Here is an 18,023-nt window from a genome sequence, read left to right on the forward strand (position 1 = left end):
AATTAAATATGCAATTACAAAGATAAAAACCCTAAGATACAAAAATGCATCCTGGAATCCTCTATGATCAGTGCTAAGGGAAGCTGGGGAGCCTGAAGGAGGTTGTGGTAAGTGAAGGTGGGCATAATGGCAATGCTTTCTCTCCACAGAGCTGCTGTGACTTCCACCAATATTGCTGTGAGCCCTCCAGACAATGTGCCTGAACGGAAAGGAAAGCCGCACGGCTGCAAGAGGCACAATCACTGAAGGAAACACATAGTGTCAGTGGCATCCAGAAACTTGAATTGGAAGATTTTATCCTTTTCTATTTTAAATGCATCTTGGTTTCAAATGGACTTAGATGGTTTGAATCCAGGATAGGCCAATTCCACTTGAATTCCTGAAGTCTGTGGCGTAAATTGAATAAACACTTTGACATCTCATTGAACTGGGCACGGGTTTAATTACCCATTTGTCCAACAGAGGAGAAACAGTGGACTTGATTCTGCTTCTCTTTGGGGATGGGGATGGTATCTTTCTGGGGAATACAGACAAGCTTGTGAGACTCCATATAGTATCAGTTGTGAGGTGGAGGCGGCCAATACTTTTATAAAGAACAGAAACTATCCCCAGCCAGAAAACGTCTCAAGAACCACGTCAGCTTTTTTGTGATGCCTTTTTCTTTTAAGCTATGGGTGAGTAGCATAACATTTATTTCTGAGCCTCCAAAAAACGAGGTGTAGGAACAAAGAGCACACTGAGTTTTTGGGAGGGAAAGTCTAGGTACAAGGGAATATTTATTTGAATGTTGTCTGGCATGTATTTAAGCCTTGGTCCAGGGCCTCGTGATGGGGTGTTCACCCCCCACACCAGAAAGGAGGGGGTTAATAGAGGCCTCATAGGCCTGTCACGCCCTGTTCCAGAAAGGAGCAGTGGAGGTGAGTCCTCCAAGCAACCTAGGGTTGGTGCACAGGAATCAGTCAGTTGGAGGGAGGCTGCACAGAGCAGCCAATCAGGGCCCAGTGGGCTCACATAAAAGGACCTGCAGGGCCAGAGACAGTGAAGCCTGGTCTACACTTGCGAGATTACAGCAGCCCAGTGTATCAATACAACTGCGCCACTGTAAGGTCGCTCATGTACCTGCTCTATGCCAACAGGAGAGCGCTCTCTCGTCGACATAATAAAACCACCTCCACGAGAGGCGGTAGCTATGTCGGTGAGAGACGCTCTCCAGCTGACACAGCACTGTGCACACCACCACTTATTCTGGTGAAACTTATGTCACTCAAGGGTGCGGTTTTTTCCCCACACCCCTGAACGATAAAAATTTTGCCAACGTAAGTGGTAGCGTAGACATGGCCTTAGTTGCTACAGGGAGCCCGAGGAGTGAGGACTGTGTTCCTAGCGGGCTGCAGGAGTAGTAGTACCTTGGACAGAGCAGTTGCTGGCAGGGACTGGGGAGCAAGAGGGAGATCCTGGCTGGCTGAATGCTCTGAGTAGAGGGTAAAAAAGGTGCTGGGGCCATGGGAAAGTGGCCCAGGGAACTGAAGCAAAATTGGGGGAGACGTTAAAGAGTCACAGCAAGAGGCTGCTATCTACAGGGTTCCTTGGTCAAGACCCAGAGTAGCTGGCGAGCCTAGGTCCACTCCCACTCGCCACTGGGGAAGTGGCTGGACAATTGACAGATACGAAACCCCAGAAGCGGGGAAATACAGATAGTGACACATCCAGAGGGCACAGTCATGAAGAGGATGCAGCGGTACTTGGACTGAGGCAGGTCTGTAGGTAGAGATGACGACAGGAGACGCACCACCAGGAGAGGGTGCACCAGCTGGCAGAGCTAATCCCCATGATGTACAGCAAGAGGCACTGCTGTAATAAGTGGACCCTGTGACACCTCTCCAAATTGTTTTGACGCCTTTAACAGGAGAGCAGTGAAATAAACACAAACTGCTTTAGAATAGGAAAAAGAACTGGAGGAAAAGGGACATTACAGAGCAGTTGCATGAGCTGATTAAAAAAAATTAAGTCATGGTGTTGTCTGAGGAACAGGAGAGGAGTAGAAACCCCCACATTTCTGAATGGAGTTACTGAAGGTGAAGGAACAGTACAGAATTTACAGGGACTATTTCCTAAACCTTTACAGTCACTTCGAGTTCACTAGATGTCTTTCTTAAATTAATGTTTATAGAACCTCCATGCCCAGGGAGTCTGATAAATATTTTACATAAATGGGTTGTGGTAAAAGTCACTGAGTCAGATCTGCAGCGGATGTAAACTGGCATAGCTCCACTGGCATCAACACTTTGATATCAATGGAACGAAGCTAATGAACACCAGCTGACAGTCATTGGGCTAGTTATTTCTCGATATTTAACGCTCTACTTTTTTAATGTAGTTATTACCAATGGCAAGTGGAAGGTCTGTGTTATAAAATTAAGCCAGCAGTTCCTGAACATACTCCAGTGCTGTGGCTTGACTGGTGTCTTTGTGAAAAAACAAAGAGCTAAAACTTGCCATTCTGTATAGTGTTACATTCCATCTCCCCAGCCATCATTTCTCAAGCCCTCTGCAATGGAGCAAGAAGATGGTTATAGAGAGTGCTACTTTCCTCTGTTCTGTAGTGAGAGATAACTGAATTAGAATACAAAACAGACTGAGGTTCTGTACAACCTTGGGTAAAGGCTAAGGTTGTACTTTGTCTAAAAATCCATCATTTATAGGAACACCTCCTCAAAAAAGCTTAAATGGATACAAGACAATTTAGTAATCCCCGAAAAGAATCTGCTCCATGGCTTGTTGCATATTGATTGCCCTTCTGTGCAGCCAAGGTGGCAGACTGATCTGGAGTACCCAAGCATACCGTTCCATTTCCTTTGTCGGATGGAGATGTAAATGGAAACCAGCAGAAGTTCGGAGGGTGTGTGTGTCAGAAAGGACAGGCAGCACAGTTTATGGTCACTAGCAAGCCATTACAGACACTTCATGAAGTTTCTGGCTGCCAAATGTGCTTTGAACAAAGACCAGTTTGACCATGTACAGCTTATGTAGCGAATCTCCACAGATCAATACATGCTCTGTATGGGAAGAAACATCAGCACAAAGAGCACAGTTGTCTAGCTGGAGAGAAGCAGAACTGAACTGACATCACTTGTCCAGAGATGCTCCAATGGAGGCGCGCAGGAGGTGTATGTGGGAAATGCTGCAACAAAGTTAACACACTGGACTTTAAGTATGATATTACATACCTGGCTTAAGAGCAGAAATCATGATGGTTTCAAATAAACCTGGGTGATGAATTGAGAGGTGTGCAGCAGGATGCCAAAGAAAGCCATGGTTTCATTTAGTTTCCAGACACCAAGCGTCTGATTCAATGCTCTTTGAAATCTTGAAAAGCAGGGACAGCCTAGAAATAAGAATGGCTAAGCTGCTTAACTGTGTGACTTACAGCTTGATGATCTACTTCTGTTGCCTCTACCTCTGCATCTCATGGGAAGCTGATTTCTCAGATGGCAGACATCTGGCTATCCAAATTTTACAGATGGTGAAATTTGCAGGGGAGGGGGGTGTTTGAAAAGATTTGTACAAGGTCACTCAGTAAACCTGTGGCAGAACTGGCCCCGCTCTCATCTCTAGACAATGCTGCCTCTATCTTCCATTCTCATTTTTACTTTAAGTTCCATCTCTTGTATATTTCGCAAAAGGGATACATTCATCTGTTTCTAAGTAAAATGATCTGGAAGATCGTACTTCAGATGTGCTGTCAACAGCTGCTGCTGCTCTGACTGGATGAACACTCATTTTTGAATTCTCAGATCCCTGACAATAATATTATCACAGAATAATTAACATCCTTTCCAGCCCAGCTTAATTTTGCTCAATAAAGAAAAAACAAAGATGTGCAGCTGGATGCAATGACTTGCACCTCAATAACCATATCTTCTGTAATGTGCTGAAAGGGCTTCTTTTTTTATAAACTATTGGCTTTTAAAGAATATTATGACCTAAAGGAGTAACAACTCTAGAACCACTCTGGTGACTAAGCAGATTTTAAATTCACCACATGTAGCAATTCGTCTAGTTTCCTTATTGTAAGAAAAAAGCAAAAGCAATGTCTTTAATCTATTAAACTGTTTTAACATTAACACCTAAAGTCATGTTTTATTTCATTCTATCCACCCAAGGGCCTCAACTTTGCATACAATTACACTGCATGCATAAAGTTAAGAACAAGTCGCCCCATTGACCTGAACGGGTCAACCCATGCATGTAAAGTTAAGCCCACAGAACCATAGATTTAGCGATCATGAGTCTGACCTCCTGCATAACACACCCAGAATCTACACCAGTAATTTCTAAATCAAGTTCATAACTTCTGTTTGAGCTATAGCAGATCTTTTAGAGAGATATCCAGTCTTGACTTAATGGCTGGAAGTGATAGAGAATCCTTACATTCATATTGTTCCCCAGTCCCTTGTTCCAATGTGCACCTTATTCTTGAGTCTCTCACTAAAAGGCAAGTTTTCCAGAACAAGTGTGTTTTCAGGACTGGGGCCTATGATATACGTAACACTGAAAAAGCACATTACAAAATTGGACAAAGTTAGTCCTTATATTGTAGTTCTACGTAGAAGGGTGATGATGTGGAAGTGGTACCCTCTTAATTCAACAGACTTGTTCTGTGTCTATTCAGACTCTCATCACCTTTTACTCCTGCTAGCAATTCAATGCAAGCACTGGAGAGGGAGCTGAGCTGCTTTCTATTCTGGCTGAGGCATCATCAAAACTGTTACACTATAATCAGAATTCAGTTATTTACTATAGGTGATGTGTAAGCCAGAAACAACCCAGACTGATAGATCCCTGGAAGTCTGCAGCACTGACCATTACAATAAAATCTATGTTTGTCCTTCTAAACTAGACATATTTGATCTGGAAGTCACTGAGACACAAGATATAGGGAACGCCATAATGCCATTTTTATAAGGTCACTTTTCTCAGCATAACCCACACCATATATTTCCTCTCTATGTCTTAAGTAAACACGCTACATTATCTTTATTTATGGATTCACAAAGGGGCCCTGGTCCATGACTAAGATTCCTAGGTGCTATGGTCATACAAATATATAATAATGAACGGGAAGACTAACACAGACAGGTTCTGTGACTTCCCCAAGATCACAGAAGAAAATCAGTGTATCAGAGGCGAAGAGTCAGGAGCAACACAGACTACACAAATGTCTGGTTCTTAGGCCTGTGCTTAGACCACACCTGCGTATGGTGACTTTCAGCTGAAGTGTTGTATGTGTGCTTTCTGTTTAAAAAGGGAGTGAAGAGGTTATTTAAAACATGGAGTTACCACTTTATAGTGCTTTACTAATTCTGCAAGAGTATGCATACATTATAGATATTCTAGAAAATTTGAGTCCTGCAAGGAAAGAGCTGAAGTTTAGAACAAGTTACCCAGTCCACAGTTACTGAAAAACCTACAAATTCATCCTTTCTTCTCCATATTTCAAAGGCCAAATGCAGCTCTTCATTATCATTACAGTGTTAGAAGTGATCATTGAAGACTGTTGCAGCAGTTAAAACATTTGCAGATGACAAGGCTTAACTGAGTATGGAACACGGTCATCCCCCAGTCTGAGGGTACAAAATTGTTCATACAAGACTGAAGGCAACCACAGACCTGCGTCACTACCACAAATGATTCTGCCCTTAAGGTGCTCTTGCAGAAAACATGGCATAAGTCATCTTTGTTCATTATGTTCATTTTTTATTGTTAGTGAAAAATACCTAGGGTAGAGTGACACAAACTGCTTGCAACTCTCTAACCATAAATGGTTACATCTTCCAAAGCCTATTTCTGTGTTTGGCAGTTTCACAAGAACTCCTCATTATTCTGATTATCTTGGATAAAATTTTCCTGTAACTATGTCTTTGCTCTACAAAAAAGGATTATATATAAAATACAACATACCCAGAAAAAGATTTCCTGCATTTTTCATTGTGTGTGTCTAAAGCATACAGCAAAAGTATGTTTTACAAACGTCTCCGATAAGAATGGTATATAATAGTAACAGAACAATGAATAAGGATTGATCCTCAAAGGGAGAAGGATCAGACAAAAGTAATCGAAGTAGAAAAGAAACAACATAGTAGCTACTGACCGTCTTATCCACTATACTCTTCTCCCATTCCATGGCATGCTAATGAGAATCAAGTAGCCTCTTTGTTCTGGATTTTTGCTCAGTGGCATAGACACAGAAAAAACAAACTATTATCTCCCAGTTCAAAAAGATTTCAGAAACCAGTTGCTGAGTCTCTTTATCAGAGGAGCTTTCTATCAGTCAATTGTTAATCCTGACTCCTGCCACTATAGCTCATAAATGATGCCTTTCCCTGCCTGTGAGAAGGAATTAAAGCTTCTTAAGGCACATCGGCAAAGATATTAGTACTTGCTTTAGAGTCACCGCTGGAATAGTTCTGCAACAGCAACGGTTCCTAAAAGTTGGGTATAATTCCTGGTTGTTAAAGTTTGCAAAACTGCACATAGCAGAGATGCCTTAATATTGTATTGAGCGAAGTCTTGGTCCAGTATGGTCCAGTTCATACACCCAGGAGGCTACCTGATCTATCCTAACCTCCTGAGCGTGCCAAACTGGGCTGGAAATCTCACAAGCACAGTTTTATTGTGAGACTGGACCTATGTACACCCACCTCCTCTCCCCTGCCATACACACACACACACCTCACACAGCCCATGAGAACAAGCAATAGTTACTCCCTACATAATACATAACATACCACTGTAATTGCCATACTTCCCACTCTAAGTACAAGGGATTCAAAGTAAAGTATAATTACAGGGTGAAAAACATAAGAAAGGCCATACTGGGTCAGACCAAGGGTCCATCCAGCCCAGTATCCTGTCTACCGACAGTGGCCAATGCCAGGTGCCCCAGAGGGAGTGAACCTAACAGGTAATGATCAAGTGATCTCTCTCCTGCCATCCATCTCCTCCCTCTGACAAACAGAGGCTAGGGACACCATTCTTTACCCATCCTAGCTAATAGCCATTAATGGACTTAACCTCCATGAATTTATCCAGTTCTCTTTTAAACCCTATTATAGTCCGAGCCTTCACAACCTCCTCAGCCAAGGAGTTCCACAGGTTGACTGTGTGCTGAGTGAAGAACTTCCTTTTATTTGTTTTAAACCTGCTGCCCATTAATTTCATTTGGTGACCCTAGTTCTTATATTATGGGAACAAGTAAATAACTTTTCCTTATTCACTTTCTCCACATCACTCATGATTTTACATACTTCTATCATATCCCCCCTCAGTCTCCTCTTTTCCAAGCTGAAAAGTCCTAGCCTCTTTAATCTCTCCTCATATGGGAGCCGTACTAAAACCCCTAATCATTTTAGTTGCCCTTCTCTGAACCTTTTCTAATGTTATTTAAAAAGGGTTATTTTTTTAAATGATACCCAATGAAGAAACACTCTCACTAATTCATAATATTTCTCCACTGGCATACTTCTCTCCTTGTTTTGTTAGCAGACAAATAGTGACAGAGAGATCTTCTCCAAATTCCTGAAGTTTCCTACATGCTGTGTTTACAAATGTAACTGCAGATACAAATTACACATGACACCTGCCCTTTAAAATACAAGGCTGCCCTTTAAATGTTGATTTTACCCAAAGTTCCTCTGTGCTGTGGAAGGAAATGAGCTTCCCTGAAACTTCTTGATAGCTTTTCCTTTTCTATAGATAGTGTCTGGGGAACTTGCATAGCAATCAATCACATGTAACAGGGTGTCTCAAAAATAAAGTGAGATTCTTCTCAGCAGCTACGTACAAGTTTGGGATGTTATATGGATGGGCTAACAGATGTAGTAGGAAGAGAGCCTGAAACATATGCCCTGGATCAGAGGCCTGGTATGAGGCCTGGGCTAAAGTAATGGTCAAAGCTTTGCTGATATAAAGCCAAGTCAGGCTGTAAGCTAGAGGCAGGGCCTGCTCACAGAATCTGGCAAGAACAGGGCTGATAGTGCAAAAACAAACACACATGGTACCAAAACACCTCAATACCAACACATTCCCCAAAGATAACAGGAACATGCTGACACATCTTAAAGATAAGATCAGGATGACAGCATGATGGATAGAGATGTTTTGATCGAACATATACAAGGTAATGGGTGGCACCTAAACATGTCAGAGGGGCAATTCATAATTTGTTTGTATTGGTGTATAAAGAGGTATCTCAGAGGGGGTGTCTTTGTCTGGCCTAGTGGGGACTGGAAAGTCCCACCATGCACTGAGCTGGTCCATTGTTACAGGCATATATGTGTTAGTGGTCCTGTAGAGTCTATGGGATACTAGGACCGTGATTCGTCGGCAATTAACATGGCCGGATGCCTCTGTACCTTAACAGATCTTGTGGTCATTGGGCTGTTTGCTCAAGGTCTTTTGTACCAACTACCTATGCAAAGCTGGGATGGCAGACAGAGGGAACACATGCAGCCGAACATCTGATGACAGAGATGCCTTTTGCTTCCCATATCCAAAATGCTAGTGAGTCTGGGGAACATTCAAAGGGGCTCTCTTTTTCCCTTCGATGTGCCTACACAAAGTAGCTCTGATTAATAATAATATGAGTTCAATACACAGTGAAGACAAAAAACAGACTTCAGCTATGGTCTGCCAAGCATGGAAACACAGCTTCTGGTTTTACGTAGTTTGATCATCGAAAAAGCACTCACCATTGACTAAACTCTGCTCCCATTGAAATCTCACCCCCACTCTGATCAACAGCAAAAAGGATTAGCAGGGTTCCTTATCAATCAGTGCCTAAAATAAATCACAAAAGACGGCGTATATAATGGAAGCCTCATGGCTTCTTCTAGATAGTGGTCCTGGTAACTTCAGGAGTTATTTTAATATTTGATGCCTAATGTCATAAAACACCAGTGCACATTTTTAATCTGTAAATCCTATAAGTAGTCATTCGCATAAATGAGGATACTAACTAATGTTTACTATTTAATTTTGGAAGGTGCTCAAATACCATAGTCATAAATGTGGGCTGGATAGTTGGATATGGCTATCCATAGAGAGCTTAGACTGTATTATTGGTCCTTCCATGTGTTGTGTTTTGTGAACTAACAATTAATGTCAATAAAAATCTACTAAAGCCTTTGGTGTTTTTATCATCCAAATTGCTTTCAAGGTAGAAAAATCAATTGATCGCTTCCATTTTTATTGTTTCCTCCCTGCATGCACCCAAGTTCACTTCACATTAATGGAATGAGTCACAGCCTGATGTCATTCCATTTAAGGGGAGATAGCCAAGGTTATTACTCCTTAAAATTCAATGTACCTTGAGAGATGCCCATTTGATGGTATTTGCCTTAAGGATTCTACTCAGCGTGTGTATGATGATGCAAGTGAGAGAAGGATTTAACTCTTGTTGTGGTACTTGATTTAAACCAAAATATCTGAATTCCATGAGATTTACTAAATAGACCAGTTTCTATGTCAGTTACAAAAGGAAAACCACAAGCACCATCGACCAAATTCTGATCTTGTATAAGAAGTTGAAAACTCCATTTAGATCAGCTGAGTTGCACATATATCAATTCTGAATTTAACACAGAGGGACAAATTCTGCCACCATTTGCTGTGCAACCATGTTAATTTTAGTGGTGTTGCATGATAATACATAATGCCAGAATTTCAGTCTATAGTTAGAACCCTCAAGGTACATTTCATCATACAGACAGCAATTAATGGAGGTTCATTTTAAAGAACCACCACTACCTAGGCAGGTTTCAGAGTAACAGCCGTGTTAGTCTGTATTCGCAAAAATAAAAGGAGTACTTGTGGCACCTTAGAGACTAACCAATTTATTTGAGCATGAGCTTTCGTGAGCTACAGCTCACTTCATCGGATGCAATTCACCTAGGCAATGTCCCTTTAACAGAAGCGAAATTAGGTTGTGTCCTTTGACCTTTTCCTCCATCACAGCACTGACAGACACCTTTCCTGTACTGTGCTGTTGATAGGGGTTCCAATTCAGCAAAGTACTTAAGCATATACCTAACTTTAAGCATGTAAGAAACCACATTGGCTTCAGGAAACTTAAAGTTAGGCATGTGCTTACGTGCCTTGCTGAATATGAGCATATGTAAGCAACAGATGTTTAAGAAAACAAAGAAGAGAAGGACAGAAGCAAAGAAAAGCATTAGCAGTTTGACACAATTTTTTAAATAAAAACAGAATGAGTATCATTTAGGAATCACCATAAAACCGTTAAGACTGGACCATGTGTGGGCTAGACAGACCACACAGCATGAAGTGATAATGATTACAATGCATCCACTCATACTCATGTCTTGCTGTTTTATAGCGTAAGCCAAGCTTTCTAAAAGAGCTTTAATACAGTTTTGCAGAGCCAGAGGAGTCAATCATCTAAGATTTGCGGGGGGGGGGGGGGGGGAGAATAAGAAGAGTCCATTACTGGTGAGACCATGCCTGGAATTCTGTGCTTAGACCTGGGCACCTCAATACTAGACAAACGTCCGTATGTTGGTGAGGAATACAAAGAAATGTAACAAAATGATTACAGGGTTTGACTTGGTGCATGAAAAGAAGCAGATATATTCATCTTGTCTAAAAGAGGTTTGAGTAAGGATAGGGTGACCAGATAGAAAAGTGTGAAAAATCGGGATGGGGGTGGGGGATAATAGGAGCCTATATAAGAAAAAGACCCAAAAATCAGGACTGTCCCTATAAAATCGAGACATCTGGTCACCCTAAGTAAGGAGGAGATAAAAGCATCATATGTATCATTCATTAACTAAATCATTGTCTTAATTGCAGCATCAAGAGATGCTAGATCTCAAATGGAGGTCAATGGAAGTTGTCTTTTTGAAAGTCAGGCCACTTATTTAGACGCCTAAATATGTATTTAGGAGATGAACGGTAGGCAATCTGTTTTGGAAAATCTTGGCCTTGCCTTCAAAAAAATAAATCAAAGACCAATGCAGCAGAACACTTTGCAAATAGTAAATGTGTGGAGAGACCTTAAGACTGCGTTAAGATGTGGAAATTCAACCAGTGTTTCCAGTGGCCCTATTAACGGCACCTTAGAGCTTTAAAAAGGAAGAAATTTGTCTCTTTATTAAACAAAACGTAAATTAGGGCCTAATCAATCGGACAGCATCACTTCAAATGAGCTGGTTCTGTGACCCCAACCACTTCTATTAAAAGTTAGTTTACAAAAAGAGAGAGAGAGACACACACAGACACACACAGGCAGACAGACATGCCCTGGAGAGGAATTGCCAGCCTGCACCATTCTCTCTTTCTGTCCTTAAGACCTGGGTAAGCAGCTGAGGCTCTAAAATCCCCACCTAGGCAGAGCCACATGAATCACCCAGCTATCTCCAAGTGCAGACAGAGCCTTAGTTTAATTCGCTTTCCAAAGTGAATTAAACTAAACTAAGTTAAGGCCACTTGAATTCTGAATATGAGAGTGCCCTCCCAGGGGCTTAATGCAGTTTAATTAATCCACTTGAAATTCACATCTTTAGGTAATTTGGATTAATTCTGGAGTGTCCCTGCGTACACAAGCCCAAAACCAGCCTTCTTGTTTCCTTCAAAGAACTGCAAGTAAAACACTAGGATGGGCCACAAAACTAAAGAGAACTCACTACAAGGACTGAGATTCATTCAGTTCCCTCTCCATCTAATGTCTCGGAGGCAAATATATTTAACAAGAAACTAAAACTTGACTATTGGAACTCATCAACTCAGAAAGCTGGTCAAGCATTCTTTGGAGGAAGGAAAATGTACTACCAAAAATGGAGAGACAGGTAAGGAAATGAAAGATGGGAAAGAGTCTATCTTTCTACAAGATGAGATAAAATACTGTTTTATAGCCTATCAAATAATGCTCGCAATAATTACAGCAATATCTTCTTCTACAGCTTTTGACTTAATGAAAACAGGCAAGATTGTCAGCCTCTCTGCAGCTTTGACATATAAATCAAGTCAAAGGGATTAAAAGTCTTTGTCCTCTGCTTACATTTAAACAGATCACAGCAGCCACTCTGGAAACAGGAAACTTTCATGTACGTGGTGATTAGATTTAGAGAAATGGCATTCAAGATGAGAGCTAAAAGGTCAAACAAAATGTCTTTTCTTTCCTCTCTAACCCCTAGCAGCTGTGCCAATATCATTCTAACACGTCACTGGTGCATATAACTTACTGCAAGAGAGACACAAGGTTATAAGTCCAAGCTAAGAATGGTAACTCAAAAGTTGAAAACCCAGGCGTGTCATTTTCAGTTAACCTGCTGAAAATAATGAATCACACTGCAGAGATGTTTGATTTGTGTTCAAGCATCTTCAGTTTTTATCAGTAACAAGTTGTCGTTAGGTTGCTGGCTCCCATTCCCAGCCTGCTGGCTACTGGGGACACATACACCAAATGTCAGTAAAAAACAGCTCCAAGCCATTTTTAGCCTCCCCTTCAGAGAGGGTGTAGGCCATCTGATGTTCCATCCCTTGCACTCTCTCATAATCTAGCACCAAGGAAACTCAAAAAGAGAAATGTGATGTGCAGTCAGAAATATTAAACTCAATTATCCAGAGAGAGAGAGAGAGAGCGCGCGCGAGCAAAGCAAACAATGAAAGCCTTATGATATCAGCCTTCTGTATCTGAACAAAGCTAGAAAATGTGTTCAGGTGCCAAGTAATGGGCACGTTACGACTATTATATATATAGCCTTAGACACAATACTATTATTTGTATAAGGGTAGTGCCGAGGGGTCCCCAGTCATAAGTCAAGGCTCATTGCACTACGTGCTGTACTAAGAGAACAAAAAGACTTTCCTTGTCCCAAGGAGTTTATAGGTCCTACTGTTTCAAATCCTTCACTGCACCACTTGTGAAAACTGGCCATACCACTGCCATAACTATTGCAAGGAGGGTAATCTCACTGTAAGGGTGAGCCTCTCATCGGGGAGAGACAGAATGGCAGCTCTTTTGCCAGTCAGCATTCCTGGGGCTGGTGCAGCACAGCAAAGGGTTGTGGCCAGGATTCCTACTTGCACCACACCAATCCTCCACTGCGGGTTTGGCACACTGAAGGGTAGGTGAGAGCCGCCTGAGGCCAGTTCTAACTCAATGCACAGGGGAAACCAACCCTTTCCTGTGCCAGCACCAAGATCAGTGAGCGCAAAGGTGAAGTTTAATGCAACTTTGTACACGTACACTCCTGGCCTATGCTGTGTACAGGTCAGCAGCACCCTAGAGTAAGGCCTTTTGTTGTAGTTAACACGACAGTGACAAACAGTTAGGAGAAAAGCACTCTTTGTGAAAGATTCAAACAGCCCACTTCTGTCAACTGAAGATCAAGACATGGCCCGCTCAATTTTCTAGTGCTCCAAGGAGTCTTCCCAACAAGAACAGGGAAGAAAAGGGTTCCTGGCATTTCCAATATAAAACACAATCAGAAAATGTTCAGGCACACACAAAATGAAGGGGAATAAAAGGAAGACCCATTTTTCTTCCTTTTGCAAGTCACTTTTAAAGTGAGTAGAGGAGAAGAAATAGCGTATCATGGTCACTCTGGCAACAACAGTTTCTAAATCTATATTTGTAACTTTTCTGGGAGATTTAACAAGCTGTAAACTGTATTTCATACAAGCAGTATCACCAGGAGTCATGCTAATGAGCCACGCTCAGTAATTTGCTCTAATAAGCCGGTGTTTTCCCTTATTTACTCACTCTACCTACTTGTGGTAAATAACATCCCCTTCTTAAATGTACCTTAAAATGAAATTAGCATCAAGCACACCATTTCTCCAGGTCAACCCAGAGCTCTCACAGCCAACAAGAGGGAGTTCACTCCCCGCCCCCCACCACTAAGAAAAGCTTTCTCCTTTCCATTACGCATATTATTTACACAAAGTCTTTGCAGTATTCAGAGGTCATTAAGGTCCTGCGCAGCCAGAATTGGTGACCTTGAGTTAGCATAACTGATCAAAGTCAATGTTTTCACACAGTTTTGGAGAGCCTGACCAGACATCTCCTCTTGTTAGGCATTACCCGCCCTCATAGTGTTTGTTCTTATTGTGCATGGCTCTTTAGAGAGACAAATGATTGCCACTGCACTTAACACAGATTGACCTCATATGTCAGACCAAGAATGACAAATAACCCAGCTGAGCTTCATGTAGCATGCAAAGAATGGCAGAAGTCACATTCCAGGGGCCCACACTAGAAACAATGTCTTTTTAAAAAACAGGGCAATACCCTATTGGCCCTCAGTAATTGTAATTTTGTTTTTCTTTTGCCTGAGCTTATGGTTCGTTTATTTCTTAGTTTATTTCACTCACTTTAACATCAATCTTAATACAAGCCATAATGTAGGCCAGCAGTTTGCAACCTTTTTTCATTTGCAGACCCTTAAAAAAATTTCAAATGGAGGTGCAGAGCCCTTTGGAAATCTTAGGCACAGTCTGTGGACACCCAGAGGTCCTCAGATCACTGATGTAAGCAACTGCAGTGTAGGATAGAGTCCTGAAGCATTTCACAGTGACATGCCCTTTACCATTCAAAACTGCTGAATGCATACGGGTTATTCTGCTAATAACTATCCAGAGGCCATTGGACCTAACTGCCCAACATGCTGCCTAATCCAATGAACGGGTTTCTGATAACTTTCTACAAATCAAAACAAGCTGAGCTTAAACTATAAAAGGGTAACACTGTTTAAACATGATACTGCCCAGCAGGACACATGCTATTTTGCATATTGCCCGAGGGCAGTAGTACAGAAAGCCATCCCTCAGCTATCCCCTGGCAGCCACAGGCTTGGTCGTTATGTTGCTCATTAGGCCAGATCTCAGGGACATGATGAGCAGCAAGCCAGCAGAACTGGAAGAAAAAGTCAGGCCACAAAGTCTTAAGGAATTCTTGCCTCCTTGGTCTGGGAATGATGTCTGGGACTTCTTCCCATGGGCTAACTGAAAGAAACTATAGCATCTCTGCTGCACCAGCCTGTCTGCAGGAGTTTCCTCTCATTCATCCTGGGGTCTTCTCTCTGATGAAACACAACAGAAAGATCAACTTACCGATGACCTTACCATCCGTTTGCCACTTGTCCCATAGCCAGTTTCCTGCAATCTTGACTCACATCCACTTGGGAGCTCAGCTTGTCCAGTTTCTCTACAGAAGCCATTTTCCAAATCTCCTTTGGAAAACAGAGCCACACAGAGAAATTTAGGGACAAAAAGTGCAGGTCAATTAAATACTGCATCATACAGCTACCCATCCTCCCTGCCCTGCCAGCCTCCTTCCTATTCCAGCAGGAGGCAAAGGCAGAAACCTAAAAGTCCATATTGCGTCCAGCTCTTCTGCAACTGCACCTGGGGGATATGATGCAAGGAGCCTAAGCCTGAGATATCTGCAGTTCCTGTGATCAGTGAAGAAGAGGGACATCTCCCTTCGTGGGTTCCCAGGGTGAAGAGCACCCCAAAAGTCAGTACACCCTCTTTACTCCCCAGCCACACCAGGGATCACAATCCTTATCCGGGCCTCCTCACAAACAGGGCTATGCTCCAAAGACAGTGTAGCGCTAAACAAAAAGGACTTTGAGACAGTGCTTCTTTGTTAATTTCACAACTGGATCAGACTCTAATTATTTTAATGGACTGCTAAATCTTTCATACACTTAACTAAAAATCCGTAGTTTTTGACTGCATGGCATGAAATCTCACTACCCAGATTGACCTAAAAACTATGAGAGGCACTGAGCAGCTGCAGCTCCTGCTGCCCAATGGGATTTATTTGCAGGTGGGAATTAAGGTTCCATGTCGTGGTCCCAACTGAGATTTCCAATTTAGTTGGACCATAATTTGGCCGAGAGGGGCTCAACGGCTCAAGATCTGGCCCAGAGTCAGGGTTTTCCTCAATGCTAGAAATGTGCATACTGTTTGCAGCAGCTGTTTTAATGTATTATAATCCAACTTTAAGCCACAATCCTGCAATTTACAGTATGCAGGTGGCCTTCTGTACCCACCTGGAGTCCCTGTTGTAAACTGCAGAATCAGTTTCTCATTTTGTGTCTTGCATGCAAACTGCACACTCAAAACCCTGGAGTTCAAAGAGCAATTACAACATGAAACCATAAAACTAGTAAAGTGAGAGAGAGATTTAAGTGCATGTACACACCTAGAAGTAGAGTCGTGTTTGCTGCTAAGATCTGAGCAGCAACGGAGATGCAGGAAAGCATTCCAGATATCAGGAGCTGCACAGAAGGCAGCTATCACATTGCCAAGTGAGATGGCCATAGAACCAAAGCTGGTATTAGAGTAACAGGAAAGAGAAAGAGAGAAAGAGAGAAAGTGCATGAATGAAGTAGGATAGAGAAAAATTTTAAAACAAGAAAAGAGTGTTTTTATTGGATCCTAAAATGAATGGGGAAACAGAGGTGAGGAAGAAATCATGGTTGTGCTTTGTTATATGGGCTGTGCACCAAGACAGGCATCTATATTAACTCTGTGGATCTACTTCACAAGAATCTGAAGGTACATTCAGCTCAGGGTATGTTCGGACAAAGGTTCATTACTGTGTCAAGGCTGCAAACCAAAATGGTCAACACACCATCAAGTGTACAGCACGTTTCCTTTATCAGGCCCTTTCTTCATTGGTCTGACTTTCCATCATTACCATAGTAATTAAGTGCCTCCTTTGTCAATTAAACTTGGCCCTACCCTCTGCAGAACATTGCAATCAAAAAGCCTTCTCTTTCTGGCATTCAGCAATTGTCAAGGTATGTCCAGAGTGGAACTTGTTCCTCTCATATGGGAGCTGTAAATAGATATCTACAGCCCAGGGCCACCTTTCTCTCAAAGCAGAACTGTATGTGTCACCCAACAGTTCAAAACTGCCATCAGACACAACAAAGGACTCAGAGCACAACTTGAGTCAAATGACCACAGAGTAACCAGGATAAGCAGCATGAGTACTAATGAGTAACAGTGCTTATTTGTGCAATGAAAGAAGAATTCCTGAGTTACGCAACTAATAATGACAGGTTTCAGAGGAACAGCCGTGTTAGTCTGTATTCGCAAAAAGAAAAGGAGTACTTGTGGCACCTTAGAGACTAACCAATTTATTTGAGCATGAGCTTTAGTGAGCTACAGCTCACTTCATCAAATGCATACCGTGGAAACTGCAGCAGACTTTATATATACACAGAGAATATGAAACAATACCTCCTCCCACCCCACTGTCCTGCTGGTAATAGCTTATCTAAAGTGATCAACAGGTGGTGCTGGAAATGGCCCACCTGTTGATCACTTTAGATAAGCTATTACCAGCAGGACAGTGGGGTGGGAGGAGGTATTGTTTCATATTCTCTGTGTATATATAAAGTCTGCTGCAGTTTCCACGGTATGCATCTGATGAAGTGAGCTGTAGCTCACGAAAGCTCATGCTCAAATAAATTGGTTAGTCTCTAAGGTGCCACAAGTACTCCTTTTCTTTTTGCAACTAATAATGCAGGTACATTAACAAGAAGGGTTTGGTTCAAACTAGTAGGTGCAGAGGAGTGGTGCACTTTACACTCACAGTGACAGCTGTGCCCAACCAGAGTTTCACCCCAAGGGCCCCGGAGAGAGCAGGTAGAAGTACCACAGCTCTTCAGCCAGAGAAAACAGCTTTAAACTCCAGCAGGTAATCCTCAGATGCCTGTCACTGCAGGTAGGTCAGAAGACATGCTGAATTAAACTCCTTGTGGAGCATGGGTTGTAGAAATTCTGTTCCTAGGGTGCTTCACAAGCAGAAGCCATCCTAACCAAGCAGCTAGGCATCTCTGCTCCATTTTGTTCTGTAAACTTACTCCTTTTACACCATCGAAAGATATTAACTATGGCAAATTACTACCACTTAATTGATTCCGCTAACATTAAAACCCCAGGAATTAGGTCTATTTTTAACAGGAATCCATCTGCATGCTGTT

General features: G+C 42.1%; 1 protein-coding gene across 5 annotated transcripts in view; it reads right to left on the reverse strand.

Moving 5' to 3' along the window:
• The window catches only part of GALNT18 (polypeptide N-acetylgalactosaminyltransferase 18), a 387,970-nt gene that overhangs the window by 285,031 nt on the left and 84,916 nt on the right, over nt 1-18,023 (reverse strand). Inside the window, exon 1 of one of the 5 annotated variants that reach the window (XM_048854234.2) lies at nt 3,228-3,372. The exons of the other annotated variants lie outside the window; for them this stretch is intronic. Coding sequence (XP_048710191.1) covers nt 3,228-3,249 — 22 coding nt within the window. The 5' untranslated portion in view covers nt 3,250-3,372. Of the gene's footprint in view, nt 1-3,227; nt 3,373-18,023 lie in introns of those variants that run through there. 5 annotated transcript variants of the gene reach the window in all.

This window comes from Caretta caretta, chromosome 6 (assembly GCF_965140235.1).
Source record: "Caretta caretta isolate rCarCar2 chromosome 6, rCarCar1.hap1, whole genome shotgun sequence".
Classification (NCBI taxonomy): Eukaryota; Metazoa; Chordata; order Testudines; family Cheloniidae; genus Caretta; species Caretta caretta.